This window comes from Artibeus jamaicensis, unplaced genomic scaffold (assembly GCF_021234435.1).
Source record: "Artibeus jamaicensis isolate MK-2021 breed Jamaican fruit bat unplaced genomic scaffold, CSHL_Jam_final contig_452, whole genome shotgun sequence".
Classification (NCBI taxonomy): domain Eukaryota; kingdom Metazoa; phylum Chordata; class Mammalia; order Chiroptera; family Phyllostomidae; genus Artibeus; species Artibeus jamaicensis.
The window spans coordinates 14,761,897-14,787,370 of NW_026521837.1; the positions used below are offsets into that span (position 1 = coordinate 14,761,897).

At 37.6% G+C, this 25,474-nt stretch overlaps 1 protein-coding gene and 1 pseudogene across 1 annotated transcript; both read right to left on the reverse strand.

Annotated features, from left to right (window-relative positions):
* Positions 1-338: 338 nt before the first annotated feature.
* On the reverse strand, positions 339-7,194 carry LOC119055443 (patched domain-containing protein 3). Its single transcript, XM_037153650.2, has 4 exons — positions 6,169-7,194; positions 5,195-5,316; positions 2,894-3,039; positions 339-1,843 (listed from the first exon to the last, which is right to left on the reverse strand). The coding sequence occupies exons 1-4, from the start codon at positions 7,192-7,194 to the stop codon at positions 339-341; spliced, it is 2,799 nt and encodes a 932-aa protein (XP_037009545.2).
* A 975-nt stretch (positions 7,195-8,169) lies between these two features.
* The window catches only part of LOC119055442 (dystrophia myotonica WD repeat-containing protein-like), a 31,796-nt pseudogene continuing 14,491 nt past the window's right edge, over positions 8,170-25,474 (reverse strand).

A 25,474-nucleotide genomic window follows, 5' to 3' on the forward strand; every position in this document is an offset into this window, starting at 1 on the left:
ATTTTTTTTAAGGGTTGTAAAGAGATACATTTGTTTTAAAAATTTGTTAGTCAATAGAAAAAAGGTCCTGGAGTTGTAATGTGGGTTTACTCATTCTTAAGTTATTAAAAGAAGGTAAGATATGGGCTGAGTAATATAGATATTTTAAAATAAGACTAATTTTTCTCAGGATATGCTCAATAACATTTTAAATGGGATTTCCAAGTCAAGGAAACATGCCTTTATTTTTAGTTTATCGATGACTATTGTTAATAGTGCATTTTTATCAGTTTGAGTTGGGACAATCAGGAATTCTACAACTGACCTTCGATTTGCTAGTGGATATTGTAAACAAGACTTCAAAAAAAGGTTAAGAATACTGGAATAAAAATTAGACCATGAGCAGCCCCAAATAACATAACAAGAAGCATAATCTTAAAAAATGTCCTGAAGATGTATGCTTTAGCTGCAGCTAAAACACACACCCCTATAACTGTTGAAATTGCACTTTGTAACACAGGGTAGCCTAGCATATACAATGCTTCAATTGTTTTTTGGTTTACTGAGGGCTCAGAACTGGAAACAAATGCATAGGTAATGTGTGCAGAAAAATCAAAAGAAAACCCTATACAAATGACAAGATTAATCATGGATATGGAATCAAGATTGACATTCCAGAACGCCATGAAACCTGTTACTCCTACAATCACAGAAGCAATAGCAAACGTTACCCACAAAGAACACAGTGGATGAGGAATTAACAATAGAGAAACAACAAACATAATTGTTGATGCAACAATGACATTTCGAACAGTGTTTTCTATTATTGCAGTATACTGATCAAAATATATGAATGCCTGGTTATACACCATTAAAGGAATTTCACACCCTTCAGCCAACTCTCGTAACTGGATTAACATCTTTTTCTTGTTGGTTGAAGAAGAAATACCTGTAGTCTGAATGAAGGCCCGGGAACAACTGATTTCATGTAATGATGAAATATTAATATCGTACATAAAAAGTGGAAATTTCATAACAAAACTTGAAATACTGTTTATAAAAGTATTCTTATCATTTATGTCTCGTTTGTTATCTTCCATGTATTGCACATATTCTTGTAACCAAAACTCTGTAAGACTTTCATCTATATAGCCATTGTTTTCAAAATCTCTCAGACATTTTTCCAATTTTTGCCTAGCATATTTATCCCAGTAGTCAAGAGGTTCGGTAACAATAACCATAACTCTGGGACCATAATGTGAAAAATACCTTTCCTCTACATTAAAATATGGTGTAATGTAAGAATCATCACTCGCCAAATTTCGAAGGTCTAAACCTTCCTTCACTTGGAAACACCCATATATACTACTTATGAGGTACAAAATGTATAGAAGCACTACAAAAATCTTGGTCTTACTGCTTGTGAGAACAGGTCCAAAATAGTCTTTAAAGAACAAATTCATTGGATGGATATCTGCTCCCTGTTCATCTGGAAGAGAACCAAATGGGAGACAGCAGCATCGTTTTAAGAAGGAACATTTTTGGTCAGGCCTATCTGTCTTTTTTAACCAACGTAAACAGACTCCTTCTCTTTTACCATCCAGGGCCATAAATGCTCCAAAACAGGTGATGTTGTAAAAATAACAAAAGAACAGGGTTGTTCCTGTATAAATGCAAAAATACTGTACAGACCTGAAAGAGGTCATAATCCCTGTATAGAAGGCCAGGATGTTGGTGATGGTGGTGATTGTAATAGACACTGCCACTTTTGAATAGACATTGGCCATACGGTGTTTTATGCTATCTGTGAGGTTGGTCTTCTGCCAGGCAGAAATCATGATAAACATGTCATCAACCCCAACACCTGTTAAGAAAAGAAACAGAATCTTCATAAGTATTAATATCCATTATAAAATTAAACAGATCAATTTAAACCATTTTCTTTTTCCATCACTTAAGGTCTTATTTACCTTTCCCAATCTGTGCTTTGATACTACTTTCTCTCATTCTTTCTCTGGTTGCCTCTGAATCCACAACATAGTTCATCACTTCTTCTGTAATAACTCTGCACTTTGTACATAATTCCTGTTCTTTGCACACAGCACAGTATATTCTACTCCTAGTCTTCATTTAGGGTGTTTCAATGATGCGTCAGGAAATCTGATTGACTGGTTGTTAGTCAAAGCAAAATTACCATGCACCTTTGATTCTACTAGATTACTTCAGAGACCATTTTCTCTCATAAGTCATTTTATACTAATGCACAAACACATTGAGTCAACATTCTATTGTTTAAAATATAAGCTGGAGTTATACGTTCTGTATTTAACATGTAGCTATCAATGTGGTATAATTTGAGAGACACTAATAGCTTATAAACACACACACACACACACAAAATGTAGTTTTCCTCTGGTATGTTTTGGATAGCCAGAATGTTATCATTCAAACTTCACTTGTCCAATATAAGGCTTTATATCATTAAAATGAAAGTACTCTTGATAGCAGAAATGTGTACTAAAGTAAATCTCAAGGATCCTTTACATATTAACGCCTACTAAGTAGTTAATTCTTTTCCATAATGGCATTTCATGCTTGGTTTGGAACAAAGCAGACTTTGAAATTATCATTAAACACTGGGAAAGAAGGACAACAGCAAGAGCAGCAAGAGCATGTTGCAGATAAATTTTATCTCCTCAGGCTTTCTGCTTAGAGCGGATACTACTTTCACTCATGAACACCATTGTTTCTGTGTGTGCTGATATGGTCAATACTTGGAACTGAAATGCTGATCTTAAAAGTTTAAAAGCCACCTAAACATAGTTAATTTGCTTAATCTAACACAAGCCCCTTCCCTTATCTATCCTACACACCCACATACACAGTACATAGCCTCACATTTTGTTTTACTCACCTAGAATAAGAAATGGTGAATTTTTAACTATGGTCACAAATGGTACCCCAGTATACAACATGAAGCCAAAGCCGCTCACCACTGCCAAGGCAACAGAAATTACTCCAAAGGTTGCAACGCACATTTTGTTTCGTACACAGTCACACCTATAAATTTGAAGAGAAAAATTATGGAATTTTTGGTGGTGGCTTCCATACTGAAATTCCATCAATGCATAAAATTCTTGACTGGGATACATATTCAGGAACCTCTTCTGCAATGATTCCCATACCTTATTGCTAGAGAGCTTTAATTCCCAGGAAATATGCAAGCCCCCCCATTCAAAAAAAGAGGAAACAGAAAAATTAGGAATCTGTACTTTTACCAAACTTCCCTGGGTGATTTATATATAACTAGCCAAATACTAATCCACAGGCTGGCACTTCAGAAGGAGAAAGTGAGAAAGTTTCATTAAAGCACTGCAGATGGTTAACTTCACTTGGATCTTCAAAAGGATGTGAATGGAATAAAACAGATGTGGAGGGAGAGCTCCAGCACAGAGACTACCTGTACACAGGTACTGACTCTGAACCCCTAACTCCAACTAGCCAAAAATAAAATCCTAAACATCTCCTGTATTTCAAAGCTAGGTCAATATGTATTGTGATTAACAAAAAAGTATGAAAGCCTCCTTCTAAAACATTTTAAAAAATATCTCCTCTACTGGTAAAGTGGGCTCTAGAAAAGTTCCTATTAGATGCAAAAAAAAAACACCAAAACTGAACTATAGCCCATTTTGAATAACACAACCTATACCTGTTTTTGTCAGACAAACATAAATGGGAATACATACAGTATTTTAAGGTATGGGTTAAATACTTTATCTCCCCAACAACCACAACAGTGTCTTTTAATATATTGACAACAACTTCTGGTTTTATATTTTCCTTGCTTGTTAACTGCTTCAAGACAAATAAATGATACCTGCCTCTAGATATCTCTAGTAGAAGAGAGAAACTACATTTGGATTGAAGACTAGGAAAGTCAACTATGGAAATGGAGCCACTGATTCTCCATGTACAATACGAGAATGAAACTGGATCACTACTATGCACCATTAATAAAAATAACTAAAAATTAATCAACAACCTAAATATAAGAGCTAAAACCATAAACTCTTAGAGGAAAACATAAGGTAAATGTGCATTACTTTGAACTTGTCAGTGGATTCTTAGCTATAGCACCAAAAGCACAATTAGCAAAAGAAAAAATAGATAAATTGAATTTCATCAAAATAAAACTTTTATGCATTAGTGGACATTATCAAGAAACTGAAGAGATTATCCACAGAGTGGGAGATTATTTACAAGTCATATATATCTGTCTGCTAGGGGATTAACATCTATAATATATAAAGGGCTCGTCAACAAGACTCAACAACTAAAGAACAACCCAATAAAATATGTGCAAAGATTTAATAGACATTTTTCCAAAGAAGATATACAAATGGTCAATAAACATATCGAAAGTTACTTATCATTTGCAAATCGGGAAATGTGAGTCAAAACCACAGTGAGATACTACTCTGCACCTACCTGAATGACTATAATCAATAAAGCAGAAAATAACAAGCATTGGTGAGGAAGTGAAGACACTGCTGGTGGGATACAAAATAGTGTAACCTTCTGTGGAAAAGAGCTGGGCAGTTCTACAACACCTAACATAGAATTATTAAACCACCCAACAATCCCACTTCTAGGTATGTATTGAAAAAGAACTGAAAATGGGCTCAAGCAATTATTTGTACACTAATGTTCATTGAAGCATTATTCACAGTAGTCAAAAAGTGGAAACATTCCAAGTGCCTATCAATAGATAAATGGATACATAAAATATGGTGTGACATACAATGGAATATTATTAGTCAGCCATAAAAAGGAATGAAGTTATCATACATGCTACAACATGGGTGAACCTTAAAGACATTGTGCTAAGTGAAGCAAGACAGAAGGACAAATATTATATGAAACCACTTATATTAAATCTCTAGAATAGATAAGTTAATAGAGACAGAAAGTAGATTAAAGGTTTACCAGGGCTGGGAGGAGGCACTGGGGTGTTAGTGCTTAATGGTTATAGCATTTGTGTGGGGTGATGAAAATATTTGGAAACATAATTGTGATAATTGTATAATAGTGTGAACGTCATTAACATTACAGAATCATACACTTAAAATGGTTAAAATGACATTTCATGTTATCATATGTTTTAGCACAATAATTTTTTAAAATAAAGTTTAAAAAATTAATGAAAGTGTTTTACCTGTAGCATGATGAAATGGAAAATAATATGATTAGAAGGTACGCCACATAAAACAAAGGAATCACTGTTGTAGAAGTTGCCTCAAATTCCAATTGTCTAGAAAGTGATGTAAAGTAGACCACCTGCCACAAAAATACACTCAAATAACTTTAATATCAATATTTGTATTATAAACACTATTGAAACACTGTAGCTTATTGATGAAAATATTGTCCAAATTCATTAAAAGATCAAAATACATGAATTATGTTTTTAGAAAAAAAAGAATATAGATATGCTTCTTCCCACAAATCTCTGGCATGATGTCCAAAGTTTTTTAAAAAATCCAACATTTAAAACTTCTGAATATATAAAACCTAAATTTTATATGAAACTGTGAAATAATAAAGAAATTGTGGCTTTTCCTAATTTTTTTTAGGTTGCTACCTTTCACTATTTTCAATGCACTAATATCACTTCAGAAAGGCCTGGTATTCAAAGGCTTTTTCCAGTGGGTATCTCACTTTCACCAGATCTTTCAGAAGTATTAGGTTAGTTGACCCAACAACATTAAACAATTAACATGTGCCTGGCACTATGCTATAATTTACTTGAAATATATTAACCTAGTTATCTTTTTCAATAACATCAAAGACTTTAACTAAAAGTAAGAATTTCCAAGTAATTTGGTTGGAAAAATCAATCCCTAAGACTAAACCTGAAGCTCAATGTCTGTACCCAACAAATCTATCTTGAGGTTGTAGGATTTGTGTTTTCCACCAGAACATTACCAATGATCTAAAGCTTTTGGCATCCTACAGTATTAGTTTAAGAAAGTTGGATTAAGTACCCCAAACACTAGTGTACACCCAGCTTCAACTCAGGACACCACAGAATACTCAGGGAGCTCTATTGCTATCGATGGTCCTTAGGATAAACCTCCTTATCTTTTCCACTTTGTCCGGGCCTTCCTATTAACCCCAGCTACCACATACCTGGATCATCTTCGAGGCCAGACTGTTTTCAATGTTGCTGATTTGCTTCAGGAAATGGATCAACCACATCTTGCTGTGCTCGTTATCTTCTCCTCCAGTCTTCAGGTAATATTGCAGCCTCATGGCTTTGGCGTCCACGAGTCTCTGGTTGGCTCCTATCTTCTGGCCTAAGATGATTTCTCCAAGGGAGCCAGCCAGGCTCAAAGGCTGACCATTTGGGTTGTAGACGGGGAAGGTGATTTTCCTCAGGTCAAGGTGCTTGTTCACTTGCCAGGCAGACAGGAGTGGGTTGGAGGGTACACAGGAGCCCTGGATCTTAGCACACACCTCACTGTACGGGATCTGGTTTCCGTTTTTCGGGGTCGCATACAGGGCCTGCACCATATGGTCCAGTTTGTTAATTTCTGATAAGATTTCTTGTTCCAGCAGGGACGCAGTGTTGGAGACCACTAGGATAGAAGCGAAATTGACCTCGGTGCTCTTCCTGTAGACGGAGAAATGATTTGAGTCGTCTGTTGTGAAATGTTCTTGCACAAAGTGCCGTTCAGCCTTTGCGGGGCTCCCGATTGGAGTGTACTGCTCCTCAAGGTCCTCTTGTGCATCCTTGGGCAGGTAAGTAAAGCCAGTGCCCAGAAGAGCTGTCAGCAGTATGGGCGCCAGCAGGAAGACCCAGGGGTGCAAGCCCACCTTCCTTCCCAGCCATCGGAAGGCCCGGGACAGTGGAGCCTCCAGGCAGTTGGTTTTGCAGCGACGCTTATGAGACACTTCAGTTACGAACTGTGCCGTGGTTGGAGCTGAATCTGGCTTCATGGACACCCAGGAGGAAAGTGACTCCTGCTCCGCTCCTAGTGGCTCCGCACGCTGCGCTGAATCCCAGCTTATCTCTGCTTCCCGCTCCTGACTTGACTCTATGAGCGGATACAACTTCTCTGCGGAGGCCGGGGCCCGCTCACCCTTCAGAGCCGCCCCCAGATTCCCATCAGGCCCCGCCGGCTTCTCCAACTCCCGCAGGGACTCGGGCTCCATCTGCGCCGCGGTCTTGGGCCCCAACTCTGATGCTGTCTCAGAGGGACTGAGATTCAATCCTGCGGAAACGCCACGTTCTCAAAGACCCTGCAGGAAGGGAACGAGCTGCACGAGACCGCCTACTTGCACCTCCGCCAACGGTTTCCGGAGCAACCGCCGATCGCGGCCTGGAACGCGGGAGCTTCCGTTGGGCTGCGCGCGCGGGAGCGGGAGGAGCTTCCGTTGGGCAGCACGTGACACGGCCTGTCTTGCTGCTGAATGGTCTGTTCTCCAAGGCTTCGAATTTCGAGTCCTCGAGGGCAGAGCGCTGCGTTGTGTTTTGTTTTTTCTTCTTTTATGTAATATCTTGGGCTGACATTCATTAATAAAGTTATATAGCGTTCAGGTGTTCCATTCTGAAACGCATCATCTGTGCATTCTGTGCTGCTTCACCGCCCCAGGTCAGAGGGAGCGGGTGGCCTGCGTGTCCAGCCGCTGCTGCTGCCGCTGCTGCTCAGGCCCTGCCTGCTCTGGGACTGCACCGCTGCCGGTCTGATTTTGGAGCAAGCTGCCGTGCCAGAAACAGAAGGAAGATCCCGCAGCGTTGGGCCTAACTGGGGCTTGTGGGGGTGAGGACGCGTTGGACACAGGGATGAGACTAACACGGAAGCTCCAGCAGAAGGGGTTATTGTACTTGACAGTGAGTGGGGAGAAGAATTCATTCTTCTCCGTGAACCACTGCCTCCCTCCAGAGTCAGTCTGGAGGGACCCCCTGTCCCCCAAATTTGTCCAAGGGGTGAGAAGCCCAGAGCAGTCCATCCAACTGTGGTGAGGCTTGTTAATTCGTTGATCTGTGAAGTTGGTGGGAGGGCGATGGCCGGAGGCAGCGTGGGGGTGGGGAGCCCGACATCCAGGTCTTCACCTTACTGTGTCCCTTGGGGAGTTTCCTGGTTGGGAGGAGATTCCTCCCACCACTGACTGGCCAGGTAACCTGGGCTAGCTTCCTTCTCCCGCCTGGCCCTCCACCTCCTCGTCTGTGAACGCCTTGCGCAGCCGCGCCCAGGTGCGAATGAGGCCCTCCAAGAAGAGGACAGTCAGCTGCTTCCTGGGTAACCTTGCACACCAAGGGCTTGAGTAACGGCACGTGGTGGATGCGTGGGCACAGCACTATCCCTCGCACCTTGGCTAGGTCCAGCCTGCTGCAGGGAACGGGACACTGGGCTTGTCCCTGCCTCATCCTGGCTGATGTTGCCCAAGCTGCTGTAGCACTTGTGCTCCTTCTCCGCGCCCTGTGCCCCTATGCTTCCCTGTCCCCCTGCATCTGAATCATAATCTAAATGGCCTGCCTGGCTCCAACTCCATGCCCGGGCCCCGCGCTTTGCCACTGCCCACCCGGTGTGGGAGGCTGTTGGACAGCGAGCAGGGCTCGGGCCCAGGGCCTGGCTCGCCACCCCGAGAGCTGCTGGTGGCAGGTGGCTCAACGCTGGGCTTGCCAGGGAGCGTGGACTGTGGGCCAGGAACAAGAAGGGCAAAGGCACACCTTCAGTGAGGTCCCACAAGCAGAACTGTGTGTCCTGAAGGAAGAGGAGCAGAAGCGATAGGTAATGGAGCCAGCCTTGGGCACCCCAAAGATCAGGGTTCTGGTGTTCGAGCCTAGGCCAGCTGCCTCGGGCTCCTCTTCCTCCTCCTCCTCCTGACACTGCGTGCCCCCTCACCCAGGCTGCTGCGGCCTCCACGGCCACCTTGGTGTAGAGGTCAAAGGCCATAGCTTTGACCCAGGACTAGGGGTCATGGCCACGGGCCACTTTACAGCCCTTGGTGAAGGACCACACTGTGATCAGGTCATCCTTACCACCCATCAAGAAGTAGCCCCTGTCAGGGGCCCAGGGCACACAGAGCAGGCCCCCAGAGTAGCTCTCTGTGGATGGATCCTTGGAGTCGGAATACAAGAGCGCACTGTCTTGACTGACCCAGGCCAGGTGCCTGGGGGAAAGGGAAACTCGTCTAGGGGCCCCCTCACCCAACACCCACTTGGCCGGAGGGTGGCGGGGCGCTTTGCTGTTGGCAGTGTGGAAGCGAAGTCCTGTCCCACTTCCGCAGGCTGCAGTGGGGCGGCGCCCTGGCGCGCGGGCTGCCGACCCTGCGGGAACAGGCGGCAGAGGAGCTGCCTTGGTCTGCTCGGTCAGCCACTCTTCCTGGAGTAGTTGCGGCTGTTCTTTCAGAGCCCATTGCAGAAAATAGTAAAATTGTACAGAAAGAATGTCCTTAATTAGTCAAATAAATCAAATTCAAAATCAAAAAGGAATTATGGCATATTTAATTGTATTCCATTTTAAATCAATCCATAAAAGTATGTATTAATCTCTGTACAAAAAATATCTTTAAACACTGAAACTATTTTTTCTTCTTCATTTTTCCTTTTACTCTATTGATTTCACGAAATCATCTCATAAATTCAAAAGTCTGTTAAATTATGCTCCAATTATAAAATATTATAGCTTGTTACATCTTGTTAAACATTTTTAATGAAAGATCTTTAGTAAAATGAATATTGTCATAATAAAATGTCAGAAAAGCTGTTAGCTTAATATCTATGGAAAACACGTGTTCTCTTAGAATTTATAAAATCTTGAATGAATAAGTCAGCCTTATACTAATTTATATGAGACTGTATTGTTTAATTAACCTAAATTAAAATCAGTTACGAAAACTTGGGGAAGCTCATATTATCTGTGCATGTGATTTTATCTTTACAAAATATTTCTCTGACTCAATTAAACAGCTGTTGAGTAACAAAATGAACATTCTCAAAATAACATTACAATTCAATACTAGTTTGAAAATATAAAGAGTTAATCTTCTCATCTGGATTTCTAATCTAATATGTACTATAAAACTATGATAGTCATTTGAGCTGATTTATCTTGTGAGCTTAAGAATCTATTCTTTTTCTCCAAAAGTTCTTGGATGTTCCAATTAGCCATTTCTATGTAAAATTATAACCTTTACATCATTAGTAAAATTACAGCCTTTACAAAATTATAACCTTTACATGTTTAGTTTTCTTTGTACAGATGGTCATTAGATAATGATATGTGAAGCGTGACTGAATAAAATATTAGGAAATGGACATACTCATCAAAATTATACAGTACCTTTAATATATTTTTTACATTGTCACACATCAGTTGATACAAACAGTATCAACTTGTATCTTTATCATACTAAATTAAAGGACACCATAAACATTTTTAAAAAACAAAACTATGTGTAACAACTTGGCTGAAATAAATACATAAATAAATCCATAGATTTTATAGCTAAAATTACTATGAAATTTTAACTATATCCAGTCTATGTTCTAGGCTTTACCTAATTAGATCCCCTCAGCAAAATGCTTACAAAGTGATTGTGTAACATAATAGTTAAACATCTCCAGTAACTTCTCTAATTGGCAGAAACAGTGGGGGTAAAAATTTATCCACAAAGAAAAATATCGAGAAATAGATTTATTTCAGCCATATACCACACACAAAAGACCAAAGTCCTTGGTCACAGTTATGTCAGGATTTACTAGATGTGAAATAACTTCATATCCAAAATCTAGTCATCTAGATGATAAAGCTATCAATGACAATTAGTGAGATAAAAAAAGTAGGATTTTAAAAGGGATAATAAACACAACAAACAAATGAGCAAAATAGAACCAGAGGCATGGAAACAATGAACAAACTGACAAGGACAAGAGGGGAGGGGAAAGGAGGATAAGGGAGGAAAGGACAATAAGGGCCTGGTTAAAGAACAAGTATAAATAACCCACAGACTTGGACAACAGTGGGGACTGACTGTGAGAATGGTGAGGGGCAGAGAAGAATAATGGGGGAAAATTGGGACAACTGTAATACAACAACAACAACAATAAATACATACATACATATACATACACACATACACACATACATACATAGAAAGGGCTTAAACAAATCATACTGACAGCATTGTTGCCATCTTTTAATTAACTTTTGTTTACCAAGTATGGCAAAAGGCACAGCAGACTCAACTCTGTGAACATTTAAGATATCTCACAAATTATCACAGTAATAGGGAACTCATAAACTCCTTAAATACCATATTTCATCTTCTGATTACTATGGCTATTGGAACTTTTACTGTTATTTTTTTTAAAGGTCTGTTGTCCTCCATACTGGATGGCTTAGTCCGGAGACGCACACATAACCATTTTTTGCCTACATGCTTTGAGCACTTACCTATGTCAGCCATTAAACTAAACACTTTTGTCCATTAGAAATGATTTTATACACAAGTAACTGAAAACTCACCTAGTGGCTTAAACAAATGGGTAATTATTTCTCTCAATAACAAGAAATGTTGAGTTAGATGGCTTCTAGTGATGGTCCAACTGCTTGACAACGTAGGTATCTACGTGATTCTCAGTTCTCTCATGTTGGCAAGATAGCTGCCAGAGCCTCGTTCTCACACATTGTCTCTAATTTCACCCTTCACTTCTTTTGCCCTCTCTTATCTCAGTCAGAGTGACTTCTTTACCCACCATAGTTCTATATCAGGGCCTTTGCACTGGCCTCCCATCTGCGGGAATACTCTTTCCCTAGTTATTCACATAATTACACCTTCACTTCCCTCAGACTTCTGTCCCAAAGCGACTTACAGGAAAGCCTATCCTGATCACACAGTTGTCATTGGTGTCCACCCCTTCCCAGCATTCTCAATGCCATTAGCCTTTTCTTACTTTCCATACATTTATCACCTTCTCAGGGGTTATATTTTATGTCTTCCTAGCAAGCGCCATGAGATCAGGGCTTTTTGTCTGTTTTATTCACTATGTATTTTGTGCCTAGAACAGTCTCTTCTCTTAATAGGCAGACACTTAACAAATACATGTTAAATACATAAATCTATTTTTAAGTTAGGAAAAATGGGGGAAAGATAGCATGAACCATCTCTGTTTTTTTGTACAAAAAGCCAAACCTTTTATACAAATACCCCAAAAGATTTCTGACAAAACAAGATTACATAATCAACCCTAGCTGGAAGAGAAGATAGAAAAGGACGTTCAGCTTTTCCTGCCTCTGCTGTGGACAGAGAAAGGGATAAGGGGGCCGGAGAAATGGGCCTAACATTACGTTAGGTCATTGACAGACTCCCCCATGCACTGTAATCTCCCAGCTAGGCTTCAAAACCAAATGTAGATACTTTTATTACATCCATTGATCAAGTGAGTAAAACATAAGTTAAGGTTTTTAGGTGACTTGCTCAAGGTCCCACAACCATTGAGAGTGGCACTGCTAGAGTTTTAATCAAAGCTGTCTGATTCCTAACCATACACTCTAAACCACAAGGCATGTAACTTAATTCTGTTTGAGTTTCTTAGTGTGCCTTCCTGTATATCCTTTATGCTTGAACTCTTTGTAAGTTTGAGAACCATCCTTTGCCAATTCTGTGGCCATGCTGACATGTTCAAATGACTTTTCCTCTTCTTATTGGGATCACTTTGAAATTCATGCTTGTATTTTTCTCAAAGTACCTCTTTCCTCATGAGGTATTCTATCTTTTAGGATTTCACGAAGCCTATATTTTCTTACTTTATAAACTCTCTAGTTTTACTTTAAGACAAAGAATGCATTTCACATGGAAATTTACAGAAATAGAAACCTGAATTTAGAAGTGGGATGGGTAGTCTTGGTTTCTTATTCAACAGCCAATACATTAAAGGCTTTCAAATATACAAAGATAGTGTAATACAAATGAGAAACTTACGTGAAAACAGATTTGCCAATATTAATTTTCAGGAAAAAAAACTGTTTTAAAAATTTGGGCAAAAACAAAATGCCCTCTAGCAGGTTTTTTGTTTGTTTGTTTTCTTTTTGCTGGTGTATTGGATATAGTACAGCACCTAGAAAATCCTGGCTTTGTGTGTAGGTATCAGTTTCTGTATTATGTATCTCTAGATCCAAAACTAACATTTTGATGGTAATCACAATGCCATCTGCCACCTTTCAGAAGGCAGACAAAGTATTAGCAACTGCCCATTACTCAGGAGATGATACCTCTTAAAGCTCTTGATTTCTTAAAAACTCAGCTCTGTATTTCAAAGGAGTTTGGCCAGGTCCCCAGTAGAGGGCATGTGAAAAGTAACTACATATTGATGTTTCTCTCTCTCTCTCTCTTTCTCCCTCCCCTACACTCTCTCTAAAAATAAATAAATAAAATCGTTTAAGAAAATCTACCTAGTCAACCAACTGATAGAGCAACAATAAGAAAGATACATTATGAGAAAAATAACTCACTTTATATAAAAAAAAACTGTTAGAAACATAAGAAGGTAATTTCAAAGCAGTATTTCAGGTGGTGACACCTGAAAAATGTAAACCTTATTTATTTAAAGAAATTAGTTGAAAATATAGACACAGGAGAGTCTCTTAAGATATAACACACTTCATTAAAGAGATCACTGTATAGATTAAATAAAATAATTCGTATTAATCCTAACCATGATGCTCTGTAGACTCTTAATATTCATAATTATTGTCTCTAGTCCCTTCTTTTCTTCCCTGCAAAAATAATGCAAAGAATATAAGAAGCTATAAGTCAAGGGCTTCGGAAAGTAGAATTCTCAGTTATAAACTACTGTTAGGAAAGGGTTAACTCAGAAGGGTTGCTCACACTGCGAATTTCCAGTAAGGCCTGTCTTATGTGACAGAATGCTCCCAAAACTCCGAATACTGTAGCTCAGTTGAGCTTCATTGCTTGACAACATTTCTCACATGCTATCGTGCATGATTGCTGGGAAATCAGGTGCATCCATGTAACTTCCCTGGAAGGGGATTCCTGTAACCTTGCACCTAGTTTCTCCTAGACTCTGTCTCAAGGACCTTTTCCCATTGCTGATTTTAATTGGTATTACTTATCATAATAAATAGTCATTGTAAGTGTAACCATTTTTTCTGATTCCTGGGAATTCTTCTAGTGAGCCATGCACCTTGTGAGTGATTTTGGGAACCCCTAACACAACTACAAAATAGTTTCATATGTTTTCTAAAGTTATTATAATCACACAACTCATTTTCCAAGTGCATATACTTACTGGGTTAGATGAAGCACTGTTAATAGTTACACCTAGCACAGAGAGAGGGTAAGGGTCAAATTGAACACATTTCTATTAAGAAATTTCTACTGTAAGTAAAAACAGAGAATTAGATATTTTAAAAGGAGACTCAAGAGTTTGGAACAGCTACTGTGAAAGTATTAATTGAGTCAGATATAAATATAACTGATATTCTAAAGAGTAATAGAGGCCTAACTGCTCTTATGATCACCAGTTGAAGGTACGTCAGGTGTGCTCTTATGATCACCAGTTGAAGGTATGTCAGGTATCAGGTACCAGAGGTCCTCTTTAGGTAAAGAAACTGAACGGGAAAAAAGCAAATCGTAAAGAATGTTTTAATTCTCACCCTATTACTAAGTCCTGCCAATCGCCCTCAGATTTTCTCTCAGATCTCTTTTCATACATACGAATTGCCATCTTCCCATCTGGGTTCCCTATACTACAACAAAGATACCCAAGTTCTAATCTGGAATCGAAAACTCTTTTACTATTCATTTTTAGTAAAAGTAGTATATGCTTATTATGATTATAAAGTATGAAAATATTACAAATAATGAAAAAAATCACTTCTTGTATAAAACCCCTATGATTTTGCTGCATTTACTTCCAGTCCTTTTAAAGTGAATTATATTTATTGTTAACACTGTTTTGTTTTAGTTTTTGATGGATCATATTCTGAAGAAATTTGTATATACTCTTTTTCTTCAATTAACATTTTCCTTAAGGTATCTTATCAACAGATCCTAAGTGTGCTTTAGAAGTATGTCCTTAAAAGGCTTTAGTATTCCATCATAATGAAACATTCAGTCACTTCATTTTACAGGTGACAAGTCTGAAACTTAGAGTGGTTAAGTGATATCCTCAAAGTCACAGAACTAGTCACATTAGATTTAGATGAGAAAAATAATTTCTTCCAATTTCTTACTTGGCACTTTCTGACTTCACTTTAATCTACCCCAAATAGTGCTGCTCATTTACCTTCTGAAAAGAATGATTATATCATACTACGTCTGTTTTACAGTACTGACTGACTCCAGACTGCATAGAGGGAAATACCCAAACTCTTCACCCTAGTATTCAAGACCATTTAAAAGCTCTCTTTACACCATTTCACATGTCCTGATCCTATTCCACTTCACATCAATCACCTGCCCAAACTCAGTCTGTATTATCACCCTGAAATATAGGGCAATGAATATGCTACTCACACAAATCCAAGACTTATGTCACTTTTTCCCTTACCAAGATTTCATTTTCTCTTTTTTCAGATACTCAAATGTTAAATTCTTTCAGAGTATCCTTTGCAAAGCCTTTTACAACAACTCCAATTCACTCTAATTTCTTAGTTTTCTAAATTCCTAAGGCTTCTTTTTATAGGAATAGTAAAGCAATGTCTATTCAGGTCCTTATCCCACATTTAATCCAATTATTAGTTCTTTTGCTTTTGAGTTGTTGGAGTTCCTTATATATTTTGGAGATTAATCCCTTATCAGATATATGGTCTACAAATATTTTGTCCCATTTTATAGGTTGCCTTTTCATTCTGTTTCTTTGCTGTGCAGAAGCTTCGGATGTTTTACAGATAAATTTAAATCTGTATTCAGAGCAGACTGAGTGTCTAACAATACTTTTAGGAGTAACAGGATTTCTGTCTTTTTTCTTGCTTGGAAAGAAACGTATATTTCCAGATATATTTTAATCCCACAGAAATAAAATGACTCTTCACGTCTCATTATTGTCAGGTTTATCTTTCCCCTTCTTAATAGAGTAGTAGGATTAACAGATTTTTCTTTTGAGATCAGCACATTCTACGCTGTTCTCTAGTGACCAATCTTTATAGCAGCATTAGGTTCAGACCTTTCCTGCCCACACAACCAGTAGCTGATAAGAAAAGGGACTGGATAATGGGAATGGAAACACCTAAAACTATGAAGCTCTGGCCTAATGAAAATCATTTTCTCTATGGAAAAAGATCTTGTTTGCCTTATAAATGTGCACACTATTAACAAACATGCACCCACTTCAATTATGAGAAGCATGTAGTTAAAATGCCTCAGGGGAAAAAGTGTGAAGAGATTTATAACAGCAATGAAAAATCAAATCAAAACTATTGCCTCTCTCCTATTTAAAAAATATTTTACATTAGATCCAAGACTAAATATGTACTTTCAGTATTCCAAATTGAAAACAAAACAAAAAATGCCTCAAGACAAAAAAATAAATAAATAAAATGTGTCATTCAAGAACTCTTCAATTATTTGTGAAATATTTTCATTTCCTTAGCTATCATCATCAGATTATGAAAAGATATCATTGCTAAAATCAACCTTCACAACAGAATTAACAAACACACAGATATATAACTTCCAGCCAAGATGGAGGTATAGGTAGCTACAATTTTCTTCTTCACACAACCAAAAGAAGGACAATAACAAATTTAAAAAGAAAAAACAACCAGAACTGCCAGAAAATTGAACTGTATGGAAGTCTGACAACTAGGATTTAAAAAGATACATTCATCCAGACTGGTAAGAGGGGCAGAGATGGTCAACTGGGATGCAGATGACCCGTGGCAAGACAGCAGCTGGAGGACCAGCAGTCCCACATTGTGTGCAGATAAAATGGGAAGAACCACTGGGGAGTGAGACGAACCTCGAAAACCAGGGTTCCAACATGGGAAAAGAAAACCTCAGGCTGTAAAAACCTGTGGGGGTTACGTCAGCAAGAGAGACTCCCAGCCTCACAGGAGAGTTCGTTGGAGAGACCCACAGGGTCCTAGAACAGGCACAAATCCACCCACCTAGGAATCAGCACCAGAAGGGCCCAATTTGCTTGTGGGTGGTGAGTGAAGTGACTAAAGGCTGGTGGAAAGCCAAGCGAGGAGTATTATTCCCACTTGGACCCTTCCCCACATACAGAACCACAATGCAGTGAAGTGGGTTACCCCACCCTGGTGAGTACCTAGGGCTCTGCCCCTTATAACATAACAGTTGTGCAAAGTCAAAGAAACATGGCCCTAATGAAAGAACAGATCAAAGCTTCAAAAATAAAACTAAGAGATGAAGAAATAGCCAACCTATCAGATGCAGAGTTCAAAACACTGGTAATCAGGATACTCATAGAAATGGTTGTGCATGATTGCAAAATACAAGAAAAAGCAAGGCCCCAAAGGGAAATAAAGGCAAATCGACAGGCAACCAACCATGAAGGGAAGGAAACCAGGACTCAAATCAATGATCTGCAGCAGAAGGAAGAAACATTCAGCTGGCACAAAATGAAGAAATAAGAATTCAAAAAATTAAGAAGAGGCTTAGCAACCTCCAGCATAACTTCAAACATTCCAACATCTGAATTGTAGGGGTACCACACAAAGAAGAATAACAGCAAGAAATTGAAAACTTATTTGAACAAACAATAAAAAAGAACTTCCCCAATCTGGTGAAGGAAATAGACTCTCAGGAAGCCTAGGAAGCCCAGAGAGTCCCAAAGAAGTTGGACCTGAAGAGGAACACATCAAGGCACATCATCATTAAGTTACCCAAGATTAAAGACAAGCAGAAAATCTTAAAAGCAGCAAGAGGAAAGGAGAGAGTTACCTAGGAAATGGTACCCATTAGACCATTAGCTTATTTCTCAAAAGAAACCTTGCAGGCAAGAAGGGGCTGGAAAGAAGTATTTGAAGTTGGGAAAGGTAAGGACCTACATCCAAGATTACTCTACCCAGTAAAGCTATCATTTAGAATGGAAGGGCAGATAGAGTGCTTCCCCGATGAGGTCAGATTAAAGGAGTGCATCATCATCCAGCCCTTATTATATGAAATGTTAAAGGGACTTACCTAAAAAAAAATAAAATGATCAAAAATATGAACAATAAAATGACAATAAACTCACAATTATCAACTGAACCAAAAAAAAGGAAAAATAAGCAAACTACTAGAATAGGAACAGAATCACTAAATGAAGATCATATGAAGAGTTATCAGTGGGGATGGGGAGGAGGGAGAATGAGAGAAAAAGGTAGAGGGAACAAGAAGCATAAATGGTAAGTACAAAATAAACAGGAGGGGGTTAAGAATAGTATAGGAAATGGAGAAGCCAAAAAATTTATATATACGACCCATGGACATGAGCTAAGGGGGAGGAATGCTGGGAGTACAAGGGGGTACAAGGCAGAGGGGAATAAAGAGGAGAAAAATAGGACAATTGTAATATCATAATCAATAAAATACACTTTAAAAATTAAAATAAATAAAACATAAAGGAAACAAATACACAGATGTAAATCTCAACTCAATTGCCAGTTATTTAGGCATGGCTCTCCTTAACCCAAAGACTAGAAAAGATCTCCTTTTTATATACTTTCATAGTATCCTTTACTTCTATTCATAGTATTTCATTTGTAATTATAAAACATTTATATAATAGCTGATAACATCCCCCTAGATTATAAAATATATCAGGCCAGCTGCATGAATTTGGCACACACTTGTATCTGCCATATTCATTACAGTGCCTTCATACAAAGCTAATATACCATAAATAATTGTTCTTTTGGAGGTTAAAGGATACAAGGTTGGAAAGATAGAAAATATGTTAGTTGAAAGAATTAGTACCAAAAATAATCTTGGAAGACTGGAAAAAGGCAAGCTACATCACAAATGAAGTGTAACAGGAAAAAAGGTTAGATCTTGTACTTAGGACCAAAGAAACAATTATATAAGAAAAGAGTAGGAGTAATTAAAAGTATATGTATGTAAAAAAATGATGATGGGATTTTTACTAATATAGTAAAAAAATTATATCTAGTTTTTCTTTCTACTGTCTCTCTTGCTCTTTCCCACGAGAATAAAATAGTATGCTGATTGGTATGATGGACAGAATCTAATTTCCATTGAGTCTCATTAACTGAAGAACAAGGCCCTGGCATTGGAGATATATTTGGACCTATCTTACTTTCTCTTTTTCTTTGCTTCATAGACATAGCTGCATCCAGACCAAAGGGTGCTAGATGATAAGTGGTAAATGATAAATTTAAAATGTCACTTATTGTCCACATAGTAAGACTGTGCAGGACCCTGTCATAGCTTTTTCCCTATATTTATAATCAAATGACTAAGCAAGAAAATATAACTAACATGTATTCTCATGGCACAGAGTCCAGGAAATTTTTAGAATGATCCTGAGGACTAGACAGGATCAATAATAGAGTTCTATTCAATATTATTCCTTAAGAGATATTGCAACCTTGAACTGACTTAACAAAGTAAAATCTAGAACAAGAACAATAATAAGATTTTATTCAGAACTTCTCAGAACACTCCTGGTGTAGGGTCTATTCTTGGGAATTTTAAGTGATATACTGATGAAGACAGAATATATTTTGAGAATCTTTGAGAATGTATTATTATTATTAATTGTTTGCTGAGCTTCCTGTAAGAGGCTTGTTGATCCTTGCACGTTGCTATGTGACTTAGACTGCGGCCCCCTGGAAGTTGCACGTTTTTCTACTCTATTAATATTATACTTGAGTGCCACTTACTTTACCTATCACAAATAAACAGTAAAAGTAAAATAAATGAGTAAAAGATATATGCCACCACTCTGAGCAAATTTAAAATTTTTCCTCTCCTAAAGGATTGGCATAACTTAGGGGCTGCTCCTTCAGCCTGATTCCTAAAAGGAAGATAGATGGAGAAGAATTTCAGCAACTATGCAGCTGTCCTATTCTGTGAGAAATAAACCTTTATGGTTTTAATCACTGGAATTATGAAGCTGTTACCACAGCAAAGCATGGGGAAAGCTGACTAATAATGTCACACAATCTGAATAATTAATAACCTCAAGACAATTGCATAGTAGGAAGAGTTGAAGAATCTGGGATGTTCTATTTATTAAAGAAAATATAGAGGGATATTGTAGAATTCTAAATATTTAATTAGTAGTCAAATATTTGAGTAATAGAACTTTTCTCTGTATTCTTACTAGGTCAAATTAGGACCAATAACTGGAAGCTTTAGGATAACCCATTTTAGCTGAATATTAGAATTTTCTACCTTGCAGAGGCTGTAAAAAATGAAGTTGAAGTTTTAGGATTCTTGGAAAGTTTCCTAATATTGGGGAGTTCAAATAGCTCAATACATTTATTTTTAAAAGAACCCCAATATTGGTTGATTCAATAGACTATGTGGCCTCTTTTAAAACCAAAATTCAAAATTTATAACAAAATATAGGCAACTCATACAGACCTTTCTCCAAAGACTCATTGTCTATTACGTGTTGACTTTCTTCTCTTCACTCTGTTCTTTTTCAATCATTACGAACATGAATTGGTAAAGAGAAGAATTTCTTTTAAATAATTTATATGCTTCCCAAATTAACAGTCTAATACTGGGTGTAGCTGTCAAATACGAAGAGTAATACCACTCACAAAGATAAATATTTAAAATAAAGTAACTGGAATTTAAATCGAAACAATAAATTAAATATAAAAAATCTCTTTGTTCCAAAATATCCTGTAAAATTAAAACTCGTACTAATGAGTACACAGAAATTTGAAAATGATTCTCCATTGTCCCTATGTAGAATATCAGAACATGATTCTACTTTGTTCGCGAATCCGTGGTATATTTGTCTGCATATTTGTCGGCACTAGCACAACTGAAGGGACAGTTCGTTATTTTTAATTTTTCCGTACACTGTCAAATTGCTTAAAGAACTCTGCTGGGAGGAGGAGGTCATTGTGAACTAAATGGTAATGGAAAGAAATATAATAAAGATTATGTATTTCTAAAATACTAAACCAACTTTTTAACTTAAAATTAATAAGTTATGTACATCTTCAGAAAACTGTTCACACTTGTTATTACAAGAAAAATAACTGTCAAATAAGTTTTCTTTTGCTACTTGTTTTTGTCAAATAAGCAAATTCAATATCATCTAAAGTAATTAATATGTTAAATTGTGGCTGCCAGCATGTTTCTTTTATATCTTCTGATTTGTTATTTTATGTTTCATTTTAGTCACCACTAAGCATAACGTTAAATTTTATCATACACTATAACTTTCTTCAAGTAGCTAGTACACAGTCACTTAATAAGTAAATATTTATTAAATTTCAATAATAAATACAAGGTAACTACAAAAATAAGTGTTTTAAAAGTGTTAAAAACCTCTCACTATCACATTTGAAATCACAAAATATTCAGCATTAGCAACTCTAACACATTTTTTAACACTCATAATAAATTTTCTTTTGGCCTCAAATTTAAAAGCTCAGTGATTTTATGACCTAAACGGCAAATAAAATTCAGCTGTTGACAATTTGAGAAAAAGGCTTTATAATTTTTTATTCTATTACTAACTAGGTTTATCTTTTTCCTCTATTAAAATGTTGACTAAATACCAAGTATAATACCTTCTTTTAATCAGTTTTTTCATTTTATACCCACAAATAGTGTAATAAGTACGGCAGGAAAAGCTTGGTTTTCTTTTCCTTTCTTCTAGTTAAATTTTTTAAAGGTTCTACTATTTATTCTCAATGATTCTCATTTTGTTTGGTTGGAAAAATTTTAATGACTTTAATTTTTTTTATTTATTTCATTTTTAGACAGAGGAGAAGGGAGGAAGAAAGAGAGGGAGAGAAACAATAACGTGTGGTTGCCTCTTGTGCTACCCCTACAGGGGACCTGGCCCACAACCCAGGCATGTGCCCTGACTGGGAATTGAACCATTGACCTGTCGGTTTGCAGGCCAGCACTTAATCCATTAAGCCACAACAGCCAAGGCAGAAAAAGTTTTTAAAAATTCTAAATATCTCTTGCAATTAAACATGTCAGCATGTTTTAATAATAAACTTCTAGCTTATACTAGAATTTAAATTTTATAGTATTTGGTATCATCTACAAAAAGAAATAAAGAAATATATCTTACATAATTTATGTTTCCATGTAGTTTTTATTCTTATTTAGCATTTGTAAAACTTAAATTTTTAAAGTAATTTTCCCTAAAATTAGTTATCTGTTCTGCCTTCAAAGTTAGGAGATATCTTTACATAATGAGCATCTGAATAATTGTACTTATTTTTTCATATTATACTTATGACATCTACAAAAGAGTTTGTTTAATTCAGTCTTTTCCTAAAAGATTGTCATTTCAGAGAAAACAAAAAGTGATTAAAACTCAAAAAAGGTTAAGAAAGAGTCAAATCATGAGAAGAGAAAATCACGATTAATGAAAACAAAATATAGAAGCAATTCTTTGATTCAAGGCTCAGGCAAATGACTTGGAAGGTCAATGATAATTTTAAAGAGAAAATAGAAACACAGGCTTGAAATGGGTGGATGTAGACAATGAGGCTTGCTCTCTTCCACCTTTGCCAATTAAAAAACACTTATGGGTTAACCTGAGTAAAAGACAGAAAACTGTACTTGAACAATAATTAAATTTAAAAAAAAAACATGCAGGGGCTTTGCTTAATATAGCCTTGAATTCAAATCCCGTCTGCTATTTATTACAATTTATTTATTGTTAACTGTTTATCATTGCTGTGGGAAAATAATTTAAACTTTCTGTGCTCCAATTTTCTGTCTTCAAGTTGGAATCTGATTTTATTCCAAAAGATTCATATTGAGGACTGAATGAATTTATTCATTCATTGTTTAATTCATTCATTCAACACATATTTCTTGAGCATCTAACCTGCCAGGCACCACTGTAGAATATGGCGGTGAACTCTCTAGACAAGGTGCTGGACTTATGAAGGTGGCATTCCAGAGGCAGCAGACTGAGAGCAAACAAATGAACCCATAAGTATCAAGTGACATGAAAAAGTACATAGACAAAATAAAATGAGGTAAAGGGGACTGTGAGTGCTGATCATCAGAAAAGACTTCATTGTACGTTGAGGTCTAAACAGAAACCTGAAAAAGGTAGAGAAATGAGTCCTGTGGATGTTTGAAAGAACATTGTAGGAAAGAGTTCAAGGAATTCAAGGGAATGTCGTGTGCCTAGAGCACAGCGAACAAGAGAGAGAAGGAAATGAGTTCAGAGAGGCAGTGGGGGAGCCACATCCTGCAGTTCCTGGTAGGTCATCATAAGGACTTTGTTTTCTACTCTAGTTAAGACTGGAAGCTATTAGACATTTTGAACAGAGGAGTAACATAACAAACTGTGTGGCAAGAAAAAAAGCAAGAAGACTGGTTAGAAAATGCTTGCAAAGACCCAACTAAGACAACAGCTTGTACCCAAGTATTAGCATAGAGGAGACACAAATTGTTGGAATCTAGATATATTTTGAAGATGGAGCTTACAGGATTTGCTAATGGATTGGATTTGGGACTGAGAGCTTGAGAAGAATCAAGGATGGTTTCTAGACACATTTCATGTTTCTAGTTTAAGAAACATGAGTAATGCAGCTGAATTTATTAGGATGGGGAGGAAAGTTAAAGATCAGGATGTAGAAGGTAGGGGTGGGATAAATTTGGTTTATTGTTGTTATGATTTATTTTTGAGAGATCTATTAGCAATCTAAGTGGAAATGTTGAATAGGCACTTGAGTATACATGTCTGAAGTACAGGGGAGAAATGTAGGCTGGATATATAAATTTGAAAGTTGAACAATAATTGTAGGAATGCTCTAAATAAAGTTCAGTTTTAGCTTTGGTTTTGAGGTAAATCCTGTTCTTCAACTTTAGAAAAGTGAATATGCTAAATGTCGGCATTATTTCTGGTTCATATGACCCTGATGTGACCATCAGTTCCTGCCATCATCACAGCTACAACAAAACAAAGTGTGCCGAGTCAAGGTCAGGCCACTGAGCAGGGACTGAAAGCACACCGTGGTTTAAACAGGGAAAGTTGAATAAAGAATTATCAGCGATGATAAAAGAGGAACTCTAAGATGTAAGAAAACTCTGTATCATGCCCTAGAGCTAAGAGAGAGTTCACAAAAAAAGGACAAACATGGAAAGGAACCCCTCTCATAAAGTTAGGTTTCAAACCATTTTGGGGAAGGTGTAAATCTGCCTCCTGGATAACAAAGAATTGTGCTGATTTTCCCAGTCCAGAGCTGGTCTGTAGTTGGTGGGCAAGCAGCAAGCATCCTTCTTGAGTGCATGAGGAAAAAGAGGAGGTACAAGCAGGACCTACGTGAGCGTAGCCAGGCATGTGAGCACAAGAGGGAATGGGGGTTCCAGTGTAGCTGAGGACTTGGAGCCCATGGTGTTTGTGAGGTGAGCCACTGCCCACACATAGCCAGCAAGCAGAGGCAGTGGAAGCAGGGGTGCAGACTAACCACAGCCAGGGGCTGGGCTCACGGAGCCCTGGTGTGCCAGGAAGCCTGGAGCAGTGTCCTCGGCAGGAGGGCCATGGCAGGAAGATGGTGAGAAACAAACCTGCGGTGCATTACAAGCAAGCAGGAATGAGGGTCACAGTGTGAACAGAAAGGCTTAGGACTGTGGCATCTGTCTTGAGAGGGTTACAGGAAAGATCACCAGGACCAACAAGGACTGAAAGGTTGGTCTGTGCATTGTGAGTGGACAGCATACCACTAGACATCTGTCTACCCACACTGCCGATCCACCATTCAGGAGCCAGAAATGGCGGGAGAGCCTTTTCTTCCTCTGATGTCCCTTCAGCACCCAGTAGAGGGTGCTGAGAAAGTTGAGAATTATACTCATTATGAAGGGGAAATGCTTAAAGGAATTCCATTCCTTTCATTTGCACTACATATGTTAAAGGGTAAATTTGAAGCCAAGTGGCAATAAATTTGTAAACTGTATACATGCCATTTTTACTATTCATATCAGAATAGTCAATCTCAAAAATAGGTAATCATTCCAGAAGTAACTTTAAGTAAAACTCCCTACATGCATTATATGCTGAAATTTTATCATTCATAAAAATATAATTGCATTTTTACTGTCGCAAGAGAAAATAATGACTATGTAATTTTTAATGTTATAAAAACAATTATTAATAATTCTCAATTATTTAAATATATAGTGGACAGACTGACAGTCAACACCCTTCTTACCAGAGAGTTGCTCAGCTGGGTAACTAGGAAAAATGCTTTCTTTTTGACAATAAATGCTTATAGAAACTAAAATAAATTTTAAAAATTCAGTGTTAGCTTACATCATAATTATAATTTTTTAAATT

Bases quoted from the DNA above. Each gene is read 5' to 3' on its own strand.
- LOC119055443 (XM_037153650.2), bottom strand. From the start codon at position 7,194: ATGGAGCCCGAGTCCCTGCGGGAGTTGGAGAAGCCGGCGGGGCCTGAT. The intron at 5,317-6,168 runs GTATGTGGTAGC...TTTTTGTGGCAG, and splicing joins TGGCCTCGAAGATGATCCAG to GTGGTCTACTTTACATCACT. The intron at 3,040-5,194 runs GTAAAACACTTT...TCAAATTTATAG, and splicing joins TCCATTTCATCATGCTACAG to GTGTGACTGTGTACGAAACA.